General features: G+C 40.0%; 1 protein-coding gene across 4 annotated transcripts in view; it reads right to left on the bottom strand.

Annotated features, from left to right (window-relative positions):
- LOC117515396 (unconventional myosin-IXa-like) overlaps positions 1 to 27417 on the bottom strand; it is a 261979-nt gene that overhangs the window by 77090 nt on the left and 157472 nt on the right. For all 4 annotated transcript variants that reach the window (XM_034175936.1, XM_034175938.1, XM_034175939.1 and 1 more), the window contains 5 exons: positions 26856 to 26975; positions 9809 to 9884; positions 8795 to 8938; positions 7832 to 7871; positions 7622 to 7744 (listed from right to left, as the gene is read on the bottom strand). In XM_034175936.1, coding sequence (XP_034031827.1) covers positions 7622 to 7744; positions 7832 to 7871; positions 8795 to 8938; positions 9809 to 9884; positions 26856 to 26975 — 503 coding nt within the window. The remainder of the gene's footprint in view (positions 1 to 7621; positions 7745 to 7831; positions 7872 to 8794; positions 8939 to 9808; positions 9885 to 26855; positions 26976 to 27417) is intronic.

Genomic DNA, 27417 nt, shown 5'->3' with positions numbered 1-27417 from the left:
GAAACAGAACTCAAGGAACTGGAGAGGAAGCTATCAGCGCACTATTCAGATGATACATTGAAACATGTTTGTGACCTAAAATTACAGATAAATGAAATATATAATAAAAAAGTTGAATATGCCCTATTTAGACTAAACAGTAATTTTTATGAGAGTGGAGAGAAAACAGGTAGGCTGTTAGCCAGGCAGCTTAAAAAGAAAGAGGCTAGTTATACAATACCTGCTATTAAGGACGAGAACAGGGTACTTAAGACCAGTACTAGTGACATAAAGAAAGTGTTTTTGACATTTTATAAGAAACTTTATGAGTCAGAGGTAGTATATGATAAACAGAGGTGTGACAAATTCTTTTCTAAATTTCATTTGCCAAGATTGACAGAAGACCAGCAGAAAGGCTTAGACAGTCCTATAACAGTGGAGGAGGGGGAAAAGGCCATATCTTTAATGAAAGTAGGAAAATCACCTGGATTAGATGGGTTTCCATCTGAATATTATAAAAAGCTAACGGATAGACTGGCTCCTGTTCTAACTAAAGTTTACCAAGAATCCTTTTCATCGGGAAAGATGCCTGACACTTTTAACGAGGCTTTGATTTCGCTTATTTACAAAAAGGATAAAGATCCTACAGATCCAGGTAGCTTTAGGCCAGTGAGTTTGATTAATGTCGATTGCAAAATATTGACTAAGGTTATTGCCCTAAGAATGGAAAGAATATTGCCAAGCCTGATTCACTCGGATCATGTTGGCTTTGTGAAGGGAAGAACTTCATCTGACAATGTCAGAAGGCTCTTACATCTTATGTGGACGAGTAGAAATAATAGCACTCCAATAGTGGCTTTATCATTGGATGCTCATAAAGCCTTTGATAGAGTAGAATGGAGCTTTCTTAAATATACTCTTAGAGCATTTGGGTTTGGCGAGGGATTAATTAGATGGGTGAGTGTTATTTATTCCGATCCAAGGGCGGCAGTTTTAACAAATGGATTGGTATCACAATTCTTTAGATTAGGGAGAGGGACAAAGCAAGGGGATTCTCTCAGCCCCCTATTATTCATATTATTTTTAGAACCATTAGCGGCCGCTGTTAGAAACGACAAAAGCATCAGGGGAGTAATCCACGGTTCAGAAAAGCATAAAATGTTTCTGCATGCTGATGATATTTTGCTCTTTATAGAGACCCTTCCTCTTCAGTTCCAAAGGTTTTATGCATAATTGACAAATTTTCAGAGTTATCAGGCTATAAAATAAACTGGCAAAAGTCAGAAGCTATGCCAGTGTCAAAGGGATGTCTCCAACCTCTTCTTTCTCCATTCCAGTTTAGGTGGGTTCCAGTCGGAATGAAGTATTTGGGAATTAGGTTATGTTCAGAACTGACAAACATAATTTCAATATATTTAGAGCCGTTATTACAAAAACTGAAAATTAATTTAGATAAGTGGATATTGCTGAATTTTACTTTGTGGGGAAAAATTAATACTATTAAAATGTTGGTTGCTCCTCAATTTAATTATATATCAATGATGATACCAATAACAATAGGTAACATTTTTTTAAACAATATAATTTATTAATTAGGGATTTTCTTTGGAATGGTAAAAAAGCAAGAATTGGAATAGTAAAACTCACAGCTTTGAGAGAATGTGGAGGGCTGGCTCTTCCGGACCTGGAATTATATAATCTTGCATTTGAAATGAATAAATTATCTAATCATTGGAAAAATGAGCAACCGGAGGTAGGGTGGATTAAACTGGAAAAGGAAATTGCGGCCCCATTTAATATTATTCAATTGCTTTCCCAAAAATCTACAAATTCAATACAACATAATCCAATCATACAACACTCACAGTGGGCATGGGCAAAGACACATAAAATATTACGAATCTCTCCATACAAACAGACCTATTCTTCGGTATGGAATATCCTGTTAGTGTGTATTGGAAAATCTCCCTTTCTGTGGCGGAAATGGCTTGAACAAGGGGTGCACAAAATAGAACATCTATATAGAGAGGATAACTTTATGTCCTTTAACATGATAAGAGAAACATTTAATTTGGTTGATAAAGGGGACTTCTGGAAATATCTACAGATATGGGCTCAGTAGTAAATCAGACACAGAAAGAGAGTACATTACAGGATTGGTTGAATAGGCCAGGTACTCAACAAACGGCGTCAGTGTTTTATAAGAAACTTTTGGTAATCGAGGAGCACTTTGTAATGGCTTAAGACTGACCTGGCAAAGGGATTTACAAACTGAAATTAGTGAAGAAAGGTGGAGTAATATCATTTCAAATATAGGCTTGGCAACTAGAGATGCCAGAAGCAAGTTTATCCATTACAAAGTGATATATCGATACTATTTTACACCGTTAAAGCTGTTTAAAATGGGACTACTTCAAAATAATGTTTGCTGGAAATGTGGCATTGATATAGGAACATACCTGCACTGTCTCTGGGAATGTCCATTGGTCTTTCCATTTTGGACGGAGGTCATTAAAAATCTGGAAAAATGGACTGGGATAACTATCCCAGCAGTGCCACAATTGTGCCTGTTGGGGGATAAGTCCTTCTTGTCCCTTTCATCTACGAAAGAACTATTCGGATTTTTGATGGCTGCATTTATAGTGGCCACCAGATCAATTCTACGGATTTGGAAGAGCCCGCATCGGCCTAAACTTGAGGACTGGATTACACTGATGTCAGAGACTGCGGCTTATGATGCATTCATCTCCAAAGTAAATAAGGTCCAGGATAAAACCAGCAAAATCTGGTTATATTTCATGTCATTTCTTAAAGAACAAGACTCTGCCATTATCAAAATACCATGATTGTGCCATTGATTATTTTACACATTACATTTTTTTTTTTTTTACTTTTTTATTTGCTTTGCGTTTTTGGGTTGTTATAAGCGGTTGCTTGTGTGAAAAAGGAAAATTAATAAAAACTTGAATGACAAAAATCATACATTCTAATTTCCGGATTTTTTTTTTTTTTAAGATTATGTCTCTCACAGTGGACATGCACCTAAGATGAAAATTTCACACCCCTCCATGATTTCTAAGTGGGAGAACTTGCAAAACTGCAGGGTGTTCAAATACTTATTTTCATCACTGTATATATATATATATATACATATATATATATATATATATATATATATATATACACACACACACACACACACACACACACACACACACACACACACACACACACACACACACACACACAACACACACACACACACACACACACACGAGGTCTGTTAGAAAAGTATCCGACCTTTTTATTTTTTTCAAAAACCATATGCATTTGAATCACGTGTGATTGCATCAGCCAAGCTTGAACCATCGTGCGCATGCGTGAGTTTTTTCACGCCTGTCGGTTGCGTCATTCCCCTGTGAGCAGGCTTTGTGTGAGCAGTGGTCCACCTCTCGTCAGATTTTTATTGCGAATAAATGTCTGAACAATTTGGAGCTTTGCTGCATCAATTTTTTCCAGAAACTGTGAGAGACCTCCAGGTGGACACCATTCGGAAAACTCAGATTTCAGGGATGATTTTATGGGGATTACACAGATTAAGGAGTGCTCCAGCCGGTTTAAAGACCGCCCACAGCTGCTGAGAGCGTGCCGTGCTCCGAGCACCGACCGACTGGCTGAATCAACCAGATCATTTCCAACGTGAAGGCTTTGGTGATCTGGGACATCGTCTGACTTACACAAAAATGGCAGGAGATGTGGACATCAGTACTTTTCGGCACATTCCACTGTTACAGGAGTTTTTTTCATGGAAAGAGAAGCGGAGGGATGCGCCACGGAGCCGTTCATGGCACAGCACAAAACCACCTCCATGTTGGTCTCACAGGACGGCTTTGAGATGGCTTTCAGATGGCTTTCGGTGGTTTTTCAGTCGTGTGACTATCTGAGAAATTGTGGATGAGCCTGGACATGCCAGAACATGTCCTGTGAGGCTTCATCACAGTGTTGCTTTGCGCCATGCGGCACCGCCGCGATGCGCGGAATTTCTATGCACGTCTGTCTCAATGTGCCGAAAAAGTGCTGATGTCCACGTCTTCCGCAATTCCTGTGCTAGTCAGACGACGTCCCGGATAAAACACAGCATCCAGTTTGGAAATGAACAGCACATTCCACTGTTACAGGAGTTTTTGTCATGGAAAGAGGAGCGGAGGAATTCCGCGCGTCACAGCGGTGCCGCATGGCGCAAAGCAACGCCGTGATGAAGCCTCACAGGACATGTTCTGGCATGTCCAGGCTCATCCACAATTTCTCGGATAGTCACACGACTGAAAAGCCACCGAAAGCCGTCTGAAAGCCGTCCTGTGAGACCAACACGGAGGTGGTTTTGTGCCGCACCATGAACGGCTCCGTGGCGCATCCCTCTGCTTCTCTTTCCATGAAAAAAACTCCTGTAACAGTGGAATGTGCCGAAAAAGTACTGATGTCCACGTCTCCTGCCATTTTTGTGTAAGTCAGACGATGTCCCAGATCAACAAAGCCTTCACGTTGGAAATGATCTGGTTGATTCAGCCTGTCGATCGTCGCTCGGAGCGCGGCGAGCTCTCAGCAGCTGTGGGCGGTCTTTAAACCGGCTGGAGCACTGCTTTATCTGTGTAATCCCCATAAAATCGTCCCTGAAAGCCATCTGAATTTTCCGAATGGTGTCCACCTGGAGGTCTCTCACAGTTTCTGGAAAAAATTGATGCAGCAAAGCTCCAAATTGTTCAGACATTTATTCGCAAAAAAAAATCCGACAAGGGGGGTGGACCACTGCTCACACAAAGCCTGCTCACAGGTGAATGACGCAACCGACAGGTGTGAAAAAACTCACGCATGCGCATGAAGGTTCAAGCTTGGCTGATGCAATCACACGTGATTCAAATCCATATGGTTTTTGAAAAAAATAAAAAGGTTGGATACTTTTCTAACAGACCTCGTATATATAAATATAAAAGAGATGAGATTAGATAGAACTTTATTAATCCCTTGGGAAGACTCCCTCAGGGAAATTGAGGTTCCAGCAGCACACAGAGTAGCAAAAGTGAAAGTAAAACAGAAAAATAGCTTGTAAATATAAATACACAATATAAATACCAGACATAAGATCAATACTGGTTTACGGGCTACTACTGTTGCTCTCATTCCCGTTCTCTGTCTTCCTGTTACTCCTCCTCCCCCTTAATAAGGAGTTGTACAGTCTGATAGCCTGAGGAACAAAGGAGTTTTTCAGTCTCTTGGTCCTGCACTTGGGAAGGAGCAGTCTGGCTGAAGAGGTTCCTCTGATTGCTGATGACAGTGTGCAGAGGGTGACTGGCATCGTCCATAATGTCCAGCAGTTTGTCCAGTGTTCTCTTCTCTGCCACCGTCACCAGAGAGTCCAGCTTCATGCCAACCACAGAGGCAGCTTCCCTGATCAATTTGTCCAGCCTGGATGTGTCCTTCGCTATACTACTACTATATATATAGTATTTGCACGGACTGGTAAAAACATTTGTACTGACTCTGGCGGAGGAATAGAAATGGCTCCCAAGCTATAGTGTGGGCATTAAAATAGCTCCTCCTTCTTGGTGTGAATGAATGTAAAGTTCCTGAGCTCCCAAAATGGTTCTCTGACACAGTTTCTGCAGTGTGAGAAATACTTTGTCTGTGCCAATATTTATGAATCTCTGTCTTGTTAAAAGGAGGCTACTTTTAAACAAAATAAAACAAATAATGGCTCATACACTCAACAAAAATAAAAATGCAACACTTTTGGTTTTGCTCCCATTTTGTATGAGATGAACTCAAAGATCTAAAACTTTTTCCACATACACAGTATCACCATTTCCCTCAAATATTGTTCACAAACCAGTCTAAATCTGTGATAGTGAGCACTTCTCCTTTGCTGAGATAATCCATCCCACCTCACAGGTGTGCCATATCAAGATGCTGATTAGACACCATGATTAGTGCACAGGTGTGCCTTAGACTGCCCACAATAAAAGGCCACTCTGAAAGGTGCAGTTTTGTTTTACTGGGGGGGGATACCAGTCAGTATCTGGTTAGACCACCATTTGCCTCATGCAGTGCAACACATCTCCTTCGCATGGAGTTGATCAGGTTGTCAATTGTGGCCTGTGGAATGTTGGTCCACTCCTCTTCAATGGCTGTGCGAAGTTGCTGGATATTGGCAGGAACTGATACATGCTGTGGTATACGTCGGTCCAGAGCATCCCAAACATGCTCAATGGGTGACATGTCCGGTGAGTATGCCGGACATGCAAGAACTGGGACATTTTCAGCTTCCAAGAATTGTGTACAGATCCTTGCAACATGGGGTCGTGCATTATCCTGCTGCAACATGAGGTGATGTTCTTGGATGTATGGCACAACAATGGGCCTCAGGATCTCGTCACGGTATCTTTGTGCATTCAAAATGCCATCAATAAAATGCACCTGTGTTCTTTCGTCCATAACAGACGCCTGCCCATACCATAACCCCACCGCCACCATGGGCCACTTGATCCACAACATTGACATCAGAAAACCGCTCACCCACACGACGCCACACACGCTGTCTGCCATCTTCCCTGGACAGTGTGAACCGGGATTCATCCGTGAAGAGAACACCTCTCCAACGTGCCAAACGCCAGCGAATGTGAGCATTTGCCCACTCAAGTCGGTTACGATGACGAACTGGAGTCAGGTCGAGACCCCGATGAGGACGACGAGCATGCAGATGAGCTTCCCCGAGACGGTTTCTGACAGTTTGTGCAGAAATTCTTTGGTTATGCAAACCGATTGTTTCAGCAGCTGTCCGAGTGGATGGTCTCAGACGATCTTGGAGGTGAACATGCTGGATGTGGATGTCCTGGGCTGGTGTGGTTACACGTGGTCTGCGGTTGTGAGGCTGGTTGGATGTACTGCCAAATTCTCTGAAACGCCTTTGGAGACGGCTTATGGTAGAGAAATGAACATTCAATACACAAGCAACAGCTCTGGTTGACATTCCTGCTATCAGCATGCCAATTGCACGCTCCCTCAAATCTTGCGACATCTGTGGCATTGTGCTGTGTGATAAAACTGCACCTTTCAGAGTGGCCTTTTATTGTGGGCAGTCGAAGGCACACCTGTGCACTAATCATGGTGTCTAATCAGCATCTTGATATGGCACACCTGTGAGGTGGGATGGATTATCTCAGCAAAGGAGAAGTGCTCACTATCACAGATTTAGACTGGTTTGTTAACAATATTTGAGGGAAATGGTGATATTGTGTATATGGAAAAAGTTTTAGATCTTTGAGTTCATCTCATACAAAATGGGAGCAAAACCAAAAGTGTTGCATTTATATTTTTGTTGAGTATATTTTATATAGTCAATGCATTAATTCACACTATATAACACAAATGTGCACTCTCCCATCAACAAAGAAAGTAAACTGCATTTCTTTTTTGTTACTGCAAAGAGATTTTTTTCCACCAGAATTTTTACTTTTCTTTGAGCCAGATACTGTCATTGTCTTTTCACACAGTGACATTTTTGTTCATAATTGTTATCATCTGATGGTGCAGCTGGTGTTGTTGTAATTCACACAGTTGTCCAGCAGAGGGCCACAGCAGCACTGACCTGGAACTGAGCACTGATGCTCGGTGGTTTCTTCTTCTTATGCAGGTGAAGCAGAGACTTGGTGATCCGGTCATGGAGCGTCACGCTGCTCAGATAACGCAGAGATTTCACGTCCAACAAATGCTGCAAACACAGCACCACATCATTTATCAGTCGCTGTAAAATATTGAAACATTTTAAATATGTTTCCATACGTCTTTTCATTCTTACCTTGGGAAGAACGGGTTTGATTTTACAGTTTTTGTTTCTCCTAAAGGGGGCAAAAACTGTTGTAATTAATTCAGAAACAAATCAACAAAATTCCACAATAAAATCATGACTCTGTTTTCACACAATTATTTAAAAATATTTATTTAAAAACCATATTATGGTAAAAAGAAAAAAAAAACACTATTCAGGAACAGCTTCAGAATACTGGAACACACACACACACACACACACACACACACAAAAGTAACAAACAAAATATACCATTAAATTATTAAATTCCCAGTGTTGTCTATGCAGCCATCCAAAACATATAATTGTTTAATTTTTCATTATAAAAATGAAGGAAATAAACTTTACATTTGCGCTGGTATGAGTATTTATCCTTGATAGATGACATTTAGCAAAATAGCAATAAATAAATAAATAAATTCTGTCAATCCACCAATTGCTGATCATCTCAGCTGTACACAAATGATCTATGTAAAAGAAACAAACAAATGTCTGTTGGACACAAAGCTGAAACTAAGGGGAAAAAAAAAACTTTTGTTAACAAGAGAAAAGCAACTAATTTTGTTTTCAGTCATCTGAAGTGTAGCAAAGTCAAGAGACACATGGATTAAACCTCCATCATTATAAGATGTTAAACGTACAAGGGGCTGATTGAGAACCAACATTTCTCAACAGTGAACCCCAGTGAGTCAAAACTTCACACATTCTTGAGAAATGTTGGTTTGTCAGAATGCAAAAGATGGAGAACCACTGCCTACTTTTTTATGGGTCATGTTCAAAACCTCTCAATCGCCCCTCGCAGATAAAAAAAACAAAACAAAAAAAAAACAAAACAAAACAAACAAAAACAAACAAACAAACAAACAAACCCCCCCCAAATAAATAAGAATAAAATGACTGCATGCACGGAGTGAATCTGGAGTCTGATCAGGATTGGCGGTCTGTGTAACTTACAGCAGGATGCCCTGAGCTCTCTCCAGCAGCTTGCTATTGGTGGAGTTGAGGAAGATCCCGTCTTCTTCCAGAACCGGACTTCCTGATGAGCTCATACGAGCCGCGCGCGAGCTCCGACCGTTACAGCCAACGCTGTAGCCGTCCCTACAGGAACGACAGAGCACAAACGACACGTGACGATTCTCACTGAGAAGATTTTTATACTTTTACACTTTCACACACAGTCAGTCCATACGGTCAACATCTCTGTCTAATATTTTCCCATACAGCCCTTGCGCTCAGTTAATAATCCTCTATTACTGTATTTGTCTGATCATAAAGATTCCAAAAAAGGTATAACTTGGACTATTTGTGACTGAATGCTATGGAGTTATGGGGTGAAAACAACAAAAAGGATGACGAAAGTCAGTTTAAGTTTGTACAGGGGTCAAAAGTTAAAGTTGCTGCAATTTTAGTAAAAAGTGATGCAGATTATCAGTTGAGTTAATCGAGTTTTACAAAAGGAATAGTTATGTCATGCTTAGTTATGTTACGGGGAAATGTGTCATAGAATCCAATGGACATCAACACTGTTTGACCTTTGCTTTGGAGAGCAAGCACTCAACACAGTCAAAAGTATTCAATTTATTAATCTTATTAGCTTAAACAATAGTGTGCACCACTTTTTCCAAAACTGGAGCAACTTTAACAAGATGAATAGTGAAAATAAGTCAGAAAAAATTTATTTAATAAATAAACACAATAAAAACATGCTTTTAGCATCCTGACATTGTGACTTTTTCTAATAAATTGTAATGTGAATTTTTCATAAATTTTCACTTCACTTTTTCCACAAAATATCTTTGAAATGTTATTTTCTTTCTCAAGCCAGCCCTCATGATTCCCACATCACATCTGTATCTTGTTTCAGTGTTATATCAAAGCAATAATACTAAAACAGCAAACTGTCGACTTATTTTGGGGCACATTCGATGACTCCACAGTTAAGAGTCGGTCTGTGACTGTGACACTGACCAGCTGGCCTTCTCATTCAGGGCGTTGGTGCCTTGAAGATCTGACAGAGGTGTCCGAGGATTCTTTCTGGTGATACCTGGGTGGAAAAAACAGATGCGAGGAGAAATGTGAGATTCAAGGTTTATCCAGCTACTGTGCTCTTTGATCCACAAGTGAAGCTTCAGCCTGCTTGGTTTCCTACTGAATTGATTTTCCCAAATCTGGTGACTGTGAAAGAGTGAGAGATAAAAAAAAAGTTTTTCCTTCTTGAATGTTCTGGCAACAGAATGTTGAAGAATTTACAGTAAAATATTTTATATGAGAAAGATATCTATTCAAATGTACATCTACAGTTTAACATTGTGTTTAATTTTGATGTGTTGTCTATGTGGTGACTGTTCTTGCGGAAGTGCTTAGAGCTAAATTAAAGAAGTACCGCTTCTGTAATATTTAACCTTTAAGTCATAAAAAGTATTTTGTTTTGCACAATTTTAATTGTTTTCATCAGCCTTTAAATAAGGGATTCATAATACGACATTCCCAATATCATCAAAATTCACGCTGTTTTGAAAAATTTATAATTTTTTATCCCTGAAGGGATAATTCAATTTATTTATTTTCATTTACAGTGGGGTAAAAAAGTATTTAGTCAGCCCCTGATTGTGCAAGTTCTCCTACTTAGAAAGATGAGAGAGGTCTGTAATTTTCATCATAGGTACCCTTCAACTATGAGAAACAAAATGAGAGAAAAAAAAATATCCAGAAAATCACATTGTAGGATTTTTAAATAATTTATTTTTAAATTATGGTGGAAAATAAGTATTTGGTCACCCATGAACAAGCAAGATTTCTGGCTCTCACAGACCTGTAACTTCTTCTTTAAGAAGCTCTTCTGTCCTCCACCTGTTACCTGTATTAATGGCATCTGTTGGAAATCGTTATCTGTATAAAAGATACCTGTCCACAGTCTCAAACAGTCAGACTCCAAACGCAACCATGGCCAAGACCAAAGAGCTGTCGAAGAACACCAGGAAGAAAATTGTAGATGTGTACCAGGGTGGGAAGAGTGAATCTACAATAGTCAAGCAGGTTGGTGTGTCTAAATCAACTGTGGGAGCAACTGTAAGAAAATGGAAGACATACAAGACCACTGATAATCTCCCTCGATCTGGGGCTCCACGCAAGATCTCATCCCATGGGGTCAAAATGATCATGAGAACGGTGAACAAAAATCCCAGAACTACACGGAAGGACCTGCTGAATGACCTGCAGATAGCTGGGACCAAAGTAACAAAGGCTACACACTACGCAGAGAGAGACTCAAATCCTGCAGTGCTAGGCGTGTCCCCCTGCTTAAGCTAGTACATGTCCAGGCCCATCTGAAGTTTGCCAGAGAGCATACGGATGATCCAGAAGAGGATTGGGAGAATATCATGTGGTCAGATGAAACCAAAATAGAACATTTTGGTAAAAACTCAACTCGTCATGTTTGGAGGAAGAAGATTGCTGAGTTGCATCCCAAGAAAACCATACCTACTGTGAAGCATGGGGGTGGAAACATCATGCTTTGGGACTGTTTTTCTGCAAATGGGACAGGACGGGACTTCCGGTGGAGCGAATGGAGTAGATAGACGTGTCGGGAACCTCTCTCCCGCTTTAAGCTTGAACATCCCAAAATTGAACTTTTTTTTAATCCTTTAACTGGGAAAGATTGTTACTAGGGATTATATTCATTAGAAAACAAAGCCAAAATGCCTAAATCTCAACCAGAAAAGAACACTTCGTCTGCTAAAGCTAGCTCCCTCTCGGACCAAGCTAAAGCTAGCAACAACGCCACGCCAGACGTGGACTCTGAGATACTGAGAGCAATAAAAGAGCTGAGAGAGGAACTTCAAGGCGGCACTGCGCTTAACCTGGACAAACTAAGTTAAGAAATACATTAAAATCTGGACAGATTTGGGAACGACTTTAACGGAACGCTGGACAGTGCCGTGAGCGAAGTCAAAAGCCTGGCGCGCAGAATGGATGAAGCAGAATCACGAACATCGCAAGTGGAGAGCTGGGCAGAAGAAGTCACCAAACTGCTGTGCACATGTCTGGAGCAGCAGAGAAAACTTCAGCTTAAAGCTACTGATATTGAATCAAGGTCACGCAGGAATAATGTCCGTATTTTTAACTTGACAGAGGGCATCGAGGAAAATAAGCCCATCCCACAGTTTATTGAGAGCTTTCTCAAAGATCACCTGCAAATACCTCGTGACCTGAGAATCCAGCGCGCCCACAGCTCCCTGGCGAGCAAACCACCGCCCGACGCCCCTCCAAGAGCTGTCATTGTCAATTTCCTGGAATATTCAACGAAGGAGCTGGTCTTGAGAGAAGCGTGGAAAAAGAAAAAAGTTCAGGTGGGCTCCAACTCTATTTACTTCGATCACGACTACCCTCCAGAGATCGTGGCCAAGCGCAAGGAATACAGCGTGATCAAGAAAATACTCAAAGAAAAAGGAGTGCGCTTCCAAACCCCGTTCACCAATATGAGGATACACTGGGAGTCGGGCGCGCGCACTTACAGCAGCACGTTTACGAGGAGCTCCGGCGCCGTGGCTTTGATGTGGAGGTGCCTGTCCCGGAGGACAACGTGACCAGCGCGGTGACCCGGCTCCGGGAGCTTCTGGGGTGGCAGCAAGTGGACAGCGGTGGATTTGCAGTGACACGAAGAGCTAAGACCAAACTGCGGAGCTTCCAGAGAGAAACAGATGAGTAGGATGACACGGAGCGACCTCTTGATTAAAGGGCAGCGAATCATCAGCTTTGTTTTCTTTTTTCAGCTAAACCACAAATGTGGGAGAGAAGGCAACCCTTACTACTTATTTTTAGTTGGACACAAAGGATAGAAGTGTTTACTCAGATAGACACATCAGCTATCCTTTTTGGGCCCTGTCTATCTGAGAGGTTTTCCCCTGGACCCCCCATCAGGGTCAGAACAGAGGAGGTGACTTCTTTTTGGAAGTCAAGTTTTTGTTATGTTTTTTCTGGTTCCATATTGTGTTATTGTTCATTTGTTACTTGGGGTCACTGTTTTAAATGTGCATTACAAAGTTTTACAGTTTCTGAATGTTAAATGACATAAAAATAGCATCTTTGAATGTAAACGGTCTAAGTGGTCCAGTAAAACGGAAAAGGATTCTCACAAAAATTAAAAAAGACAGAATACAGGTTGCTTTCTTACAGGAAACGCACATGTCGATGACTGAGCATGAAAAATTTAAAGGCTTTGGGTATACCAATGCATTTTATAGTTCTTGTAAAAATACTAGACAAAGGGGGGGTGATAACTCTTATCTCTAATTCTGTAAATTTTGAAGCTGACACTAAAGTTGCAGACAAGGAGGGCAGGTATATAATAGTAAAGGAGAGGGTGGATAATGTGGTGGTCACATTTGCTAACGTCTATGTCCCACCTGAAAGTGATAGAAAATTTCTCAAATCGCTCTTTGATATAATTATCACCAACAGTGATGGAATACTGATCTGTGGTGGAGATTGGAATACAATTCAAAATTTTTCTCAAGACACAACAAGTTATAAAAGACAGAAAACATATAGATCCAAAGATCTGAGGGCCTTAATTAAACAATCCGGGCTATGTGACATCTGGAGAGACCTGAATCCTAAAGAAAAGGTTTTTACTCATTACTCCCACACACATAAAGTGCACTCAAGACTTGATTTCTTTTTGTTAAATAATGTTGATATCCACAGAGTGAAGGAGTGCTCAACTGGCACATCTGATATATCAGACCACCACATTGTCTACCTGTCATTGCAACTGTCTAACACAGTGATTCTCAACCGGGGTGCCGTGGGTATTTTTCATATTCGCCATTATTTTTCATATTCGCGATTACCGTGAATTATTTATTTTATCCACAAAGCATAAAACGACTCAGAATCTGATGTCAAACGTGCTGCAGCCTCGCTCTCGTCTTAAGGCGGGACAATAACAAGGAGGCTGACGGCCGATTAAAACAGTGTCGTCTCCTTCAAAAGCCGCGTCTAAAACGTGGAGCTGTTGGTGTGTGTCTGTGCCTGTGTGCGCGCGCGGAGTTAACAGGCTGCAGACTGCGAGGGAGGGGGTGGGTGAGAGAGGGAGGGGGTGGGTGAGTGAGATTCCTGAATGCAGGCGCGACACGTTCAGTGCGCAGCGAGCGCGGAGCAGAGAGAGGATTTTAACGCGAGTGAATGTTAACAAAACGGAAACGTGAAGCTGCCTTTACTTCTCTCTGAACTTTCTCTAAAGGTGTGATTCTGCCGTTACCGTCCTGTTCTCACCATGTGCGCGTCGTATGCTGAATTTATGAGATCATGAGATGAAATAAACGGTCAAATAGCTTTAAAAACATATTTAAAAAATGAGAATATATGAATGAACTGAGCCACAAAAAAAAAACAATGTTCAGACGCACAGATCACAAAAAGCAGGTGAGAACTCTGAACTTTAACAGCTGTTACTTTCCAAGGGTATTTATTTGTTCAATATGGGCTTAATGCAGTGTTTAAGCACAAAACGTGACTGATGCGGAGAAATAATTTCAGAAATGCAACAGAAACAACCACAAATCAGAAAAAGTTGGGACTGTATGTAAAATGAAGATAAAAATAAAAATGTTGCACCATTCCCAGTTTCTCCACTCACAGAAGCCAAACGTTCTTCCAGAGTTGTGTAATTATACTACAATAGTAGAATATAAAGAAGGGGAAAAAAAAGAAAAAAATAGACAATATATTTGTCAATCGCAATTATTTGTCTGACAATTAATCGTCTCCAGAAATTCCTAATCGTGACAGCCCTACTTGAGATCAGAGCGCAAAATGCTTGGGGATTTTCAAAATGCGGTGTTTTCTGTATCGATTTTCTATTGCAATAATTGGGTTTTGCGCAAAACCACAGGTAATAGCATTATAATATTATTTTGGTTGGTGGTGTGCCGCAGGATTTTGTAAATATAAAAAGGGTGCCGTGGCTCAAAAAAGGTTGAAAATCACTACTCTGTGGAGATTAAATATTGGGATACTCAATAAAGAAGAAGAAATAAAAAAGGAAATAGCAGAATGTATAGAGGTTAATGACAATGGTCAAGTGAGCCCAACTATGGTGTGGGATACAGTTAAAGCAGTGTTGAGGGGGAAACTCCTTTCGAGGACATCCTATGAATGAAGGTGAGAAGAGAAACATACGTCAATTTGGAAAAAAAATTAAGAAATCTCGAACTCGAATTAATACACAATAGTGACAAAAAAATTGTTAGATAAAATAAAACACACTAAACACCAAATAAATGATTTAGTCCAGGAAGAAGTAGAAAAACGGTTAAGATTCTGTAAACAAACCTACTATGAATCAGGCCCCAAAGCAACAAAAATATTAGCGAGACGTCTTCGGACACAAGAACAAAAACATGCAGTCCTCGGAATCAGGGACCCCTCCTCAGGTAAATTGACTCATGACAAAGCAAATCCATACTATCTTTGAAAAATATTATGAAAAATTGTACTCAAGCCCCCCTCCAGTGACAGACAGTGATATCACTAATTACTTATCTCAACTAGATTTGCCTTCACTAGGAATAACGCAAAACCTGTGCCAATTCAACAAGCAGATCCACCTTGGATTTGCTGTGGCGACCCCGAGTGCAAACAAGGGAGCAGCCGAAGGGATTTACTTTACTAGGAATAACGCAAAATGAAGTCCTAACTGCCCCCATTACTAGAAAAGAATTAGATATTGCAATTGGTCATCTTAAAAACTCTAAAATGCCTGGCAGTGATGGATACCCTAATGAGTGGTATAAATTATTTAAACAAGACCTTGCACCTTTATTGCTAAAATCATTTAATTGGACATTAGCTGAAATACCCCCATCCTGGAGAGAGGCAATCATATCTGTCATACCCAAAGAAGGCAAAAACAAAGAATATTGTGAATCCTACCGCCCCATCTCAATTTTGAATGTAGACTACAAACTGTTTACCCATATTATGTCCAAAAGACTAGAGAACTATTTACTGGAGGTGATACACGAAGACCAGACAGGATTCATAAAAGGCCGACAAACACATGATAGCATAAGATGAACACTGCATATTATTGAGGAAACAAAGAAACAGAAACTGAACATGGCCTTAGTAAGCCTAGACGTGGAGATGACCTTCGATCGGGTCAGCTGGCCATTTTTATACAAAGTACTGTAACGACTTGGATTTAACAGTAAATTTATCACTTGTATCCAGACGCTTTATAACAATCCAGTAGCTAGAATCAAAATTAATGGCCATCTGACATCTAGTTTTCAATTGTATAGGGGAAATCGTCAGGGTTGTGGGCTCAGCCCCTCCCTCTTTGCTTTATTTACTGAGCCTCTGGCTCAGGAAATACGACAAAATGATGAAATTCAAGGTATCACAATAGCCAACACTAAACATGTAATAGCCCTGTTTGCTGATGATATTATCACTTACCTACAGAATCCTAATGAATCAATTGCAAAACTTATGTCAATTTTAAAAGAGTTTGGACGTTTGTCAGGTTATCACTTAAATATTACTAAGACCCAAGTCTTGACCATCGATTATCAACCAAGTAATTTAATAAGACAACAATACAAACTAAAATGGGACACAAAACAGTTAAAATGTTTAGGTGTGTTCATCACACAGGATTGATAATCTCTTTTACTTAAATTTTAATAAAATAATTGACTCGATACAGAAGGACATTAGTTGATGGTCATCACTTACATTGGATTTTGGTTCAAGAATTGAGATAATGAAGTTTAATATTTTACCAAGATTTTTATATTTTTTTATGGCACTGCCCATTATAATCCCAGACTCACATTTTAATACTTGGAACAAATTAATTTCACGTTTTATATGGGCAGGTGCCAGACCAAGGGTTAAACTTAAAACACTCCAAATATGTAAAGAAAGTGGTGGCTTGGCTGTTCCTAATCTGAAAGAATATTATTTTGCAGCCCAATTAAGAAATATAGCATGTTGGTGTTCTCCTGAATTTGAAACAGGATGGAAACAAATTGAGATAGATTTAGAGCCTATACCACCAATGGCATTATTGGGAGACAGTATGAACAAGCCAAATAGCAAAAACTGTATTGTAAAGAACACTTTATTTATATGGCATAGAATAATCAGAAAATATAATTTGTCGAAGATAGTCGGCATTTTGGTCTGGCCCTCCTTCTTTTCACGGTTTCAACCAGGCAAGTTGGACTCCACATTCTCAACTTGAAAAGAAAAAGGTTTATCAGCTCTGTGTACATTTATTGAGGGAAATACTTTTAAATCTTTCGGAAAATTGAAAGTAGAATTTAATTTGGATAATTCAGACGTATTCAGATATCTGCAGGTTCGTCATTTTTATAATTTTGAAATTAAATCTGATGATCCCAGCACAAATAATGTCTTTTTGAAAGTATTCACAGACGCTTATAAACTTTTACCCAGTAAAACAGTATCCAAACTTTATAAAGGGCTGCAAAAACAAAAAGGTAATAACACATTTTATATAAAATCTAAATGGGAAGAAGAACTCAGCATTGTCCTGTTAGAGGGTGATTGGCTGAAGATGTGCAATATACAACAAACCACAACAAGCTCCAAAAGGTGGAGGGAATTTGGGTGGAAGTGCCTCATGTGATTCTTCATTAGTCCTCAAATTACAGCTAAAATACAAGGGTTTGTTCAGCCGTGTTGGAGACAATGTGGTTACTCGAATGCCAATCACTCTCACATTTTTTGGACATGTACAAAATTAAAACCTTTCTGGGACAATGTATTTGAAATAACACAAACTATTTTGTCATATGCAATTCCCAGGGATCCCCAAATCTATCTCCTCGGCCTTCTAACAGAAGAGGCTTTTCAGAAAGAGGACATGTACCTTTTTAAAGTTTTGTCAGTTGCATCGAAAAAAGCTATCACATGGAACTGGACTAAACCCGACCCCCCAAGTCTTAATTACTGGCTGGACATCATCGAAGAAATCTACATTATGGAGAAACTGACCTTTTCCCTTAGACTTCAAGGACATGTCTTCTTAAAACGCTGGAAAAAATGGTTGGAATACACACAAAATGTAAACTAAATGTAAACAGTGACCCACATGTTTGTTTGTTTTGTTACTGCAAAAACTCCAATAAAAAATAAATATAAAAAAAAAAAGGGGACAGGACGACTTATCCGTGTTAAGGGGGAGAATGAATGTGGCCATGCATCGTGAGATTTTAAGTGAAAACCTCCTTCCATCAGTGAGAGCATTGAAGATGCAATGTGCTGGGTCTTACAGCATGACAATGATCCCAAACACACAGCTCGGGCAACGAAGGAGTGGCTCCATAAAAAGCATTTCAAGGTCCTGGAGTGGCCTAGCCAGTCTCCAGACCTCAACCTCATAGAAAATTTGTTGAGGGAGTTGAAAGTCTGTGTTGCCCAACGACAGCCCCAAACATCACTGCTCTAAAGGAGATCTGCATGGAGGAATGGGCCAAAATACCAGCTACAGTGTGTGTAAACCTGATGAAGACTTACAGGAAATGTTTGACCTCTGTTATTGTCAACAAAGATTATGTTACAAAGTATTGAGTTGAACTTTTGTTATTGACCAAATACTTATTTTCCACCATAATTTACAAATAAATTCTTTAAAAATCCTATAATGTGATTTCCTCAATTTTTTTGTTCTCATATTGTCTCTCACAGCTGAAGTGTACCTATGTTGAAAATTACAGACCTCTCTCATCTTTCTAAGTAGGAGATCTTGCACAATCAGGGACTGACTAAATACTTTTTTACCCCACTGTATATAGCGGCAAATCACAACCAAGTTACTTCAAGGCACTTCACACAAGTAAGCTCTAAGTTTACCAACTCCTAGAGGAAGCACACAGGCAACAGTGGTAAGGAAAAACTCCCTCTGATGATTTGAGGAAGAAACCTCAATCAGACCAGACTCAAAGGGGTGACCTTCTTCTTGGGTCATGCTACCAACGGATACATTTCAAATAAACAGATGGTCTCAAACTACGTAAGGTAATGATGCATACAGTCTATGGTAGTGATCATAGTGATGTCATAGATCACATAGGAATTTCCCCTGACTTTGCGTAAGGAGTCCTGGGAAGCACATGGTGACAGCCAATCAGAGGAGAGAAAGGCCTGTGATGTCAGCTGGCTGCTCACTCAAACAAAATAAACCATGATGACAGAAAACCCTCTGAAACAGTTTGTTTCTGTATAAATCCAAGATAAAGTCCTTTCGGCTGTTCCCTTTTTTTCCACTTCGGGTTGCCACAGCAGAGCCAAGGTGGACCTGCATGTTGATTTGGCCTGACCTTCCGCACTGAAACCAAGCGCACTTGGCACACTAACCACTTGGCACACAGAATATTTTTCTCATATATTTTGTAAAACAATGTTTTTGAAACCAGGTAACACCTCAGAAGTGATGCACAAGAGATCCTATAGATGTTATCATGCATGCCCTGTGTATGCGCATCAGGCAAGGTCAAAGGTAATTTCTGGTCATTTCAAAGTCTCATGCGCACATGCACGTCCTCCTGCAGACAGCGTTAAAATAACATATTCATTATGGAATTCCCCCCCCAGGTAAATATGTTCTCTTCATTAAAATGAGCTGTAGTTGTTCAACACATTTAAAAATAGACATTATAGTGCTTGGATTTCAGGAGAAGCTAAAGTTTGTCAGTTTTGTGAAATTTGAAAGGCCATACAGCTTTAAAGCTGCAATAACTTTTGTTTTTTTAATGATTTAAGTCCACGATTTAGCACCACTATAATTTTCTTCATATTCAATAAAGAATTTACACTCTTATGTTGCCATATGCTCAAAATTTGTCTTGTCTGGAAAAAAAAATGTCATGAAGCATGACACAATGGGAAACTCAATTTTCTAGCATGCCATTTGAGGGTCAAAGGGCATTGACAGCTACACATGCTACTGTTAGCTTCACAGAGTTGAACAAACATGGTAGACCTTCAACTATTAATGAAAATAGTAAAAAAATGAAGTAAAATGTAAACAGAACGACTGCGACAGAAACAACTAATACGCATCGGCCACCACAGATCAGACAGGGAAAACTACAAATAAAATGTGGCCATATCTCACATAACAGTAACAGCATCAGTTGTTAATACGAATGCAAATTACAGTGACAACATATCTGTTTTGGCATCTTTACACTGGCTCAATGTCGCTGTGAGAGCAGATTTTAAGGTTTTATTATTGACTTATAAAGTTGTTCATGGATTGGCGCCGTCTTATCTGGCCAATCTGGTGGAACCCTACGTGCCGGCCTGGGCTTTGCAGTCGCAGGATGCGGGACTTCTCTGTGTTCCCAGCGTGAAGAAGAAGTCAAAGAGCTTTTTCTTATCGTGCACCCGCTATGTGGAATGTTCTTCCTGCGACTGTGAGGCAGTCGAAGTCCGTGGATGTTTTTAAGTCTAGACTTAAAACCGATTTTTATTCTCTTTCTTATGAACAGTTTTTATTTTTTTTATTTTTTTATGTTGAAGTGTTCTGTGTGAGGTGCCTTGAGATGGCTTTTGTTGTGATTTGACGCTTTATAAGCTGATTAAATTGAAATTGCAATATTTTTGTAAAAATTATGTTTCTAATTTGTAAGTCAGAAAAATCAGACTTCCCAGTTTCCATCAAAAGCAGCAAGAACTCTGAACGTTGCACATGCGCTTCCTCTTTCATGTCATTTGCAAAATCTCACTCACTACATTTGCCATGAAATCCCCAAAAATAAATACTTTACTGGCAATAAAATAATCTGTAATTTTTTTTGATATGCCACAGAAATAAATGAGTTCAACACAAAGTAAATTTTGTCAACTTTGAAGAAACTTTAAAGGTGGTAAAACACAATAATGTTGTATTTGATGATTACGTGGAGGTAGAGAATTTTGACATCTGAGTCAGAAAAACAAAATGCACTCGGAAGTCAGAATTCCAAGTCAGAATTTCTGGTTGTTTCTGTCAAGGATGAGTACAGGATATAATGTCACATTCAACATGGACGCCTCTGCAGTGAAAGTGAAGAATTATTAGTCCTTTTTAAAAATCTCAAAATTTTTTATCATAAAATAGATGAATCAAAAGTAAGAGGTGATTTTAGTTTCTGCTAGCTACATTAGCAATATTGACATACTTATCTAACATGATTGAAAACTACTTAGACGCATGCGATGTCATTAGACCCAAAGGAAGGTGGGGCGCGTGTGTGTGTTTGTGTAAATAACGCAGTAACGACTTCCAGCAAGGCCAAGTTCCAAATGTATTTGAATGCAGCATAATTTCTGGGTTGATCAAGACACTTCTGAACTGTGAGGCTGTCAGATCACTCTGGGACAGTTAACTGAAATTTGAACTGGAAACGCTCGACAAATTTACCAGGAAATTTAATGAGGAAATCATGTCTTGTGCTGGCAGCTGTTGAATTCCCTCAGATCTGTCCTACAGCAATGAAAGCAAAATGCTGCTTCTCAACATGAGGCAACATGCATTCCCGCATTCAGCAACATATGTGCACGTAACCATGCTGGTGCATGTGGACTTGCTCACAGCATAACCACACATGTACGTGCCCGATGCTGGCAGAATAAGCAGTTAAGAATGTGCAGAAAATCCCCGAGCGTCATTAAAAGCCGGCAGTCCACATGGGACTGATTGATCTGTGTGATCACTGATGTGGGGACATGCACGATTACGAGCACTGCGCCGCGGTGACTCAGCATAACCCAGACATCTGATTGTAATGTAAGACCAAAACAAAACCACCTGAAAATCTGATGATAAAAGGACTTTTTCCGGTCCAACCTGGAATGGACTTTAGTGATTACAGTGAGTGTTTTATTTAATAAATTTTTTGGGGCTGGGGGGGAAATATACACTTTTCACCTCAGTTTTCCTACATTCACTCCGGCACATCTTTTGTCAACTGCAATATTTTGCCACAGACTGCAATTCAGATGATAATTACGTGTTCTAACACAGATTAAAAATATAACGCAATGCTAAAATAACCTCGGCCACAAGAACCTAAAACTAGGAAACCGAATGTGACCTTTTTGACCCCTTAAAATAGGTCAAGGTTAGCCATCTTTGAACTTGTCCAAGGTCTGGGTCCCAAGAGTGCTCCCTGTGAATCTGAAGACCCTGGCAGTAATAGGACTGGAGTTATGCTGAGCACGGACAGACAGATGAACAGATGGATCGACACAAAGTCTTCGCAATACCTGATGGCCATACTTTGGCCTCAGGTAAAAATGAATAATTATGGGTTCACAAAGGTGGCAGAATGTCCTGAATTTGAAGTTTGTTTGGAAATACAAACAATCCCCTGTAATTAAATAAATATCCATGGACACCTTTGAAGTATGTATATCTCAATATATATTATATATATATTTTATATTTTTATTTTATATTTTAATATATTTTCACCTTTCTGTTATTGATGGAAGCAAACAGAACAATCAAGATATGCAGTGTTTTTTGATAATTAATAACTGCTGCCAATCAATGTTGTGTTTGCAAACAGGACACAATTTATTTGTTGTTAATAAGAAAAGCAGCAGAATATATAAACATATCTATATAGATATACAGTATATCTACATATCTGTACAGATATAGTGTAGTTGGTTTCGGAGCAATGCCTGTAATTGTATTGTATTTACATTTCTGTCACTTTGCTCTAGGGCTGCACAGTATACAGTTGTACGAGGGCTGTCAATAAAGTAACAGTCCTTTTTATTTTTTTCAAAAACTATATGGATTTCATTCATATGTTTTTACGTCAGACATGCTTGAACCCTCGTGTGCATGCGTGAGTTTTTCCACGCCTGTCGGTGACGTCATTCGCCTGTGAGCACTCCTTGTGGGAGGAGTCGTCCAGCCCCTCGTCGGAATTCCTTTCTCTGAGAAGTTGCTGAGAGACTGGCGCGTTGTTTGATCAAAATTTTTTCTAAACCTGTGAGACACATCGAAGTGGACACGGTTTGAAAAATTAAGCTGGTTTTCAGTGAAAATTTTAACAGCTGATGAGAGATTTTGAGGTGATTCTGTCGCTTTAAGGACTTCCCACGGTGCGAGACGTCGCTCAGCGCTCTCAGCCGCCGTCGTCAGCCTGTTCAAGCTGAAAACCTCCACATTTCAGGCTCTATTGATCCAGGACATCGTGAGAGAACAGAGAAGTTTCAGAAGAAGTCGGTTTCAGCATTTTATCCGGATATTCCACTGTTAAAGGAGATTTTTTTAATGAAAGACGTGCGGACGGATCCGCGCGTCGGGACGCAGCCGACGCGGTGCGGCGGCACAGGAAAAACACCTCCGTGTTGATAACCATTTGTAAAATCCAGGCGGCTTTTGATGGCTTTCAGTGGAGTGAGTTTATGAGAAATTGTTTAACAGGCAGGACATGTTCCAACTTGTCCTTAAGGCTTTCAACAGAGGTGTTTTTCCTGTGGCGGAGCGTCGCGGCGGCTGCGTCCCGACGCGCGGACCCGTTCGCACGTCTTTCATTAAAAAAATCTCCTTTAACAGTGGAATATCCGGATAAAATGCTGAAACCGACTTCTTCTGAAACTTCTCTGTTCTCTCACGACGTCCTGGATCAATAGAACCTGAAATGTGGAGGTTTTCAGCTTGAACAGGCTGACGACGGCGGCTGAGAGCGCTGAGCGACGTCTCGCACCGTGGGAAGTCCTTAAAGCGACAGAATCACCTCAAAATCTCTCATCAGCCGTTAAAATTTTCACTGAAAACCAGCTTAATTTTTCGAACCGTGTCCACTTCGATGTGTCTCACAGGTTTAGAAAAAATTTTGATCAAACAAAGCGCCAGTCTCTCAGCAACTTCTCAGACAAAGGAATTCCGACTAGGGGCTGGACGACTCCTCCCACAAGGAGTGCTCACAGGCGAATGACGTCACCGACAGGCGTGGAAAAACTCACGCATACGCACGAGGGTTCAAGCATGTCTGACGTAAAAACATATGAATGAAATCCATATAGTTCTTGAAAAAAATAAAAAGGACCGTTACTTTATTGACAGCCCTCGTATGCAAAGGTTTGGGTACCCCTGATAATTTTCATGACTTTCCATTATAAATCATTGGTTGTTTGGATCAGAAATTCCAATTAAATATATCATATAGCAGACAAACACATTGATATTTGAGAAGTGAAATGAAGTTTCTAGTATTTACAGAACGTGTGCAATAATTATTTGTACAAAATTGGACAGGTGCACAAATTTGTCATTTTACTGATTTGAATACATTTAGCACTAATTATTCGAACACAAAATTGGTTTGGTAAGCTCACTGACCCTTGAACTCCTTACACAGGTGAATCCAATCATGAGAAAGGGTATTTAAGCTGGTTATTTGCAAATGTTTCTCCTCTTTGCATCTCTTCTAATGAGTGGCAGCATGGGAGGCTCTAAACAACTCTCAAATGACCTGAAAACAAAGACTGTTCAACATCATGGTTTAGGGGAAGGATTCAAAAAGCTATCTAAGAGATTTCAGCTGTCAGTTTCCACTGTGAGGAACACAGTGAGGAAATGGAAGACCACAGGCACAGTATTAGTTAAGGCCCAAAGTGGCAGGCCAAGAAAAATCTCAGATAAGCTGAAGCGAAGGATGGTGAAAACAGTCATAGGCAACGCACAGACCTGCTCCAAAGACCTACAACATGATCTTGCTGTAGATAGTGTCTCTGTGCATCGGTCAACTATACAGTGCACTTTGCAAAAGGAGATGCTGTATGATGCTATAATACAGAGGAAGCCTTTTCTACGTACATGCCACAAACAAAGTCGCTTGAGGTATGCTAAAGCACATTTGGACAAGCCAGCTTCATTTTGGAATAAGGTGCTGTGGACTGATGAAACTGAAATTTAGTTATTTGGACATAAAAAGGGGCGGTATGCATGGCCGAAAAAGAACACAGCAGTCCAAGAAAAACACTTGCTACCTACAGTAAAATTTGGAGGTGGTTCCATCATGCTGTGGGGCTGTGTGGCCAGTGCAGGTACTGGGAATCTTGTTAAAGTTGAGGGTCACATGGATTCCAGTCAATATCAGCAGACTCTTGAGAACAATGTTCATGAATCAGTGACAGAGTTGAAGTTGCACCGGGGCTGGATCTTTCAACAAGACAACGACCCTAAACACTGCTCAAAATCTACTAAGGCATTCATGCAGAGGAACAAGTACAACGTTCTGGAATGGCCATCTCAGTCCCCAGACCTGAATATTATTGAAAATCTGTCTTGTAATTTTAACAGGGCTGTCCATGCTCGGAAACCAACAAACCTGAGATATTATGTAAAGAAGAATGGTCCAAAATACCTTCACCCAGAATCCAGACTCTCATTGGAAGCTAAAGGAAGTGTTTAGAGGCTGTTATTTCTGCAAAAGGAGGAGCTACTAAATACTGACATATTTTTTCTGTTGGGGTGCCCAAATTTATGCACCTGCCTAATTTTGTTTAAATAATTACTGCACACTTTCTGTAATTCTAGAAACTTCATTTCACTTCTCAAATATCACTGTGTTTGTCTGCTGTATGATATATTTAACTGAAATTACTGATTCAAACAACCAGTGATTTGTAAAGGAAAATCATGGAAATCATCAGGGGTGCCCAAAGCTTTGCATACAACTGTATATGGTGTATATGGTACACGTTATAAATGTGGCCTATGGTAGAGATTTGGACTCCACCGATTATTCACAATAGTGCCCACAGAGTTTCTGATCTAGGAAAACCCCTCTGTGAAACATCTGTGAACCACTGCTCCTTTGTTGCAGAGTGCAGAGGGGAGGAGAAGGGGGGAGTGTTCTGAGCTGAAGCGTGTCTCTCACTGACACGAGGAGTGTTCATATGAGACGGCCAAGTGTCTTCAGCACTTAGCGGTTCTGTTGCTGAACACCGCAAAGCCAAGACAACAATGTGCAATATTTACAAAGCCGTTGTTTATTTCAGCAGGTGGAGGCTGGCGGCTCCGTCATGACCCGAATCAAACAGCTGAGAAAGCACCATATTAAATAATGCAAGGATTTTTTTTAACCGAAGCAGGAAACAAAATCAGCCAGAGAATGACGATTTACCAAGACTGACTTCAAATATGAGTAAATTAAGTACTTTTAAAATGTTTTTGGTGGTTTCATGTTGAGTTTTATAAATGAGGAAATGCTCTGATCGTCCTGAAAATGCTTGAAGTATTCATAGCAGCTGTGTCATCTAGTGTTCAATAGATGAAACTTCAGCCATTGACCCAACAATAAATAAATGTATTTAATTATTTAACCAAAACATCAAATTTAGGCTTGCATCTTAGATGTCATTTCTGGCAAATTGTAGCTGTAATTTTGAGATCTGCACAATAAATGTTCTCAAAATTACATTATATCTGTTTTTGTTTTTTGTTGTTATGATTTATTTATTTATTTTTGTTTTTTTTTATCAATTTAGCTGTGCTCAGGGACCCATTCAGAAACACATTATAATTTTTACACTTAGGTTTATATCATGATATTACTGTTACTGTGAAGGGATTCAATTCATACTGTGATATGAATTTTAGGTCATATCGCCCAGCCTTACTCTGCACTGTCCTCCTACAGTACAACAAAGCAGAAAATACACTGAAGTGCCCTCAATGTAAATAATTGATAAGACAACATCAGTTAAATGACCTGTTGATCTGCAGGGTAAACAGGAGCACCTTTGAAATTTGCCTCTTCTTTAAAATGGTATTTAAGACAGTGCATTCTGAGCAGTCTGAAACTTGGTGGTTGTTCAAACAAGTGGGTCTGCACACGCTCTGTCCCGCTATCTGGGAGCTGCTCATGTGTGGGATGTGGGTGTATCGATGGCTCTGCTCACGCCGAAATCATCACAAACCAAAAGCACTGATATGTAAGGACTAAAGATGAAAATCAGAGTGACTGACTGTATTTCTCATCCTTGCATCTTTGCAGGATCTCAAGGCTCCTCTGGTGAACAGGGTGATGCAGGAAACTGAAGCTGTCGACCGTTTTGACAACAGCACAGGGAACTGTGGAATTATTCACTAAAACAGAAAGAGAGAGGATGAAAAATAAAATTAAACTTTATTAAACAAGACAAGGTAGCTTTCAAAAACTGAAGAACTGTGCAAGAAGGAGACGAGTGAGGGAAGCCACCAAGACACTTAGGCAACTCAGGTGGCTGCTTGCACAAAGGTTTTGGTGATCAGCTGTTACTGATTTCTACCTGTTCAAACCAGTTTTCTTGTGTATTAACAAACACTGACAAGAAACGTGTCACAATTTTGGCCGGATTTGGGCTTTGATTCGGGTTTTCCCTCTTTCTTTTTTCACCTTCACGTGCCCCAGCCTTGATTTACTAGTTATTTTATTTTCATCATGTGGTTATTCTCTGTTCTGTTTTGATTTGTCACTTTGTTTCTTTGTTACTTTTCTTACTTTGGTCATGGTTTAGTTCCGTTCTTGTTTTATTCAGTCAGTCTGTGT

This window comes from Thalassophryne amazonica, chromosome 8, assembly GCF_902500255.1.
Source record: "Thalassophryne amazonica chromosome 8, fThaAma1.1, whole genome shotgun sequence".
Taxonomy (NCBI): Eukaryota; Metazoa; Chordata; class Actinopteri; order Batrachoidiformes; family Batrachoididae; genus Thalassophryne; species Thalassophryne amazonica.
This window is presented reverse-complemented; position numbering and strand designations above follow the sequence as displayed.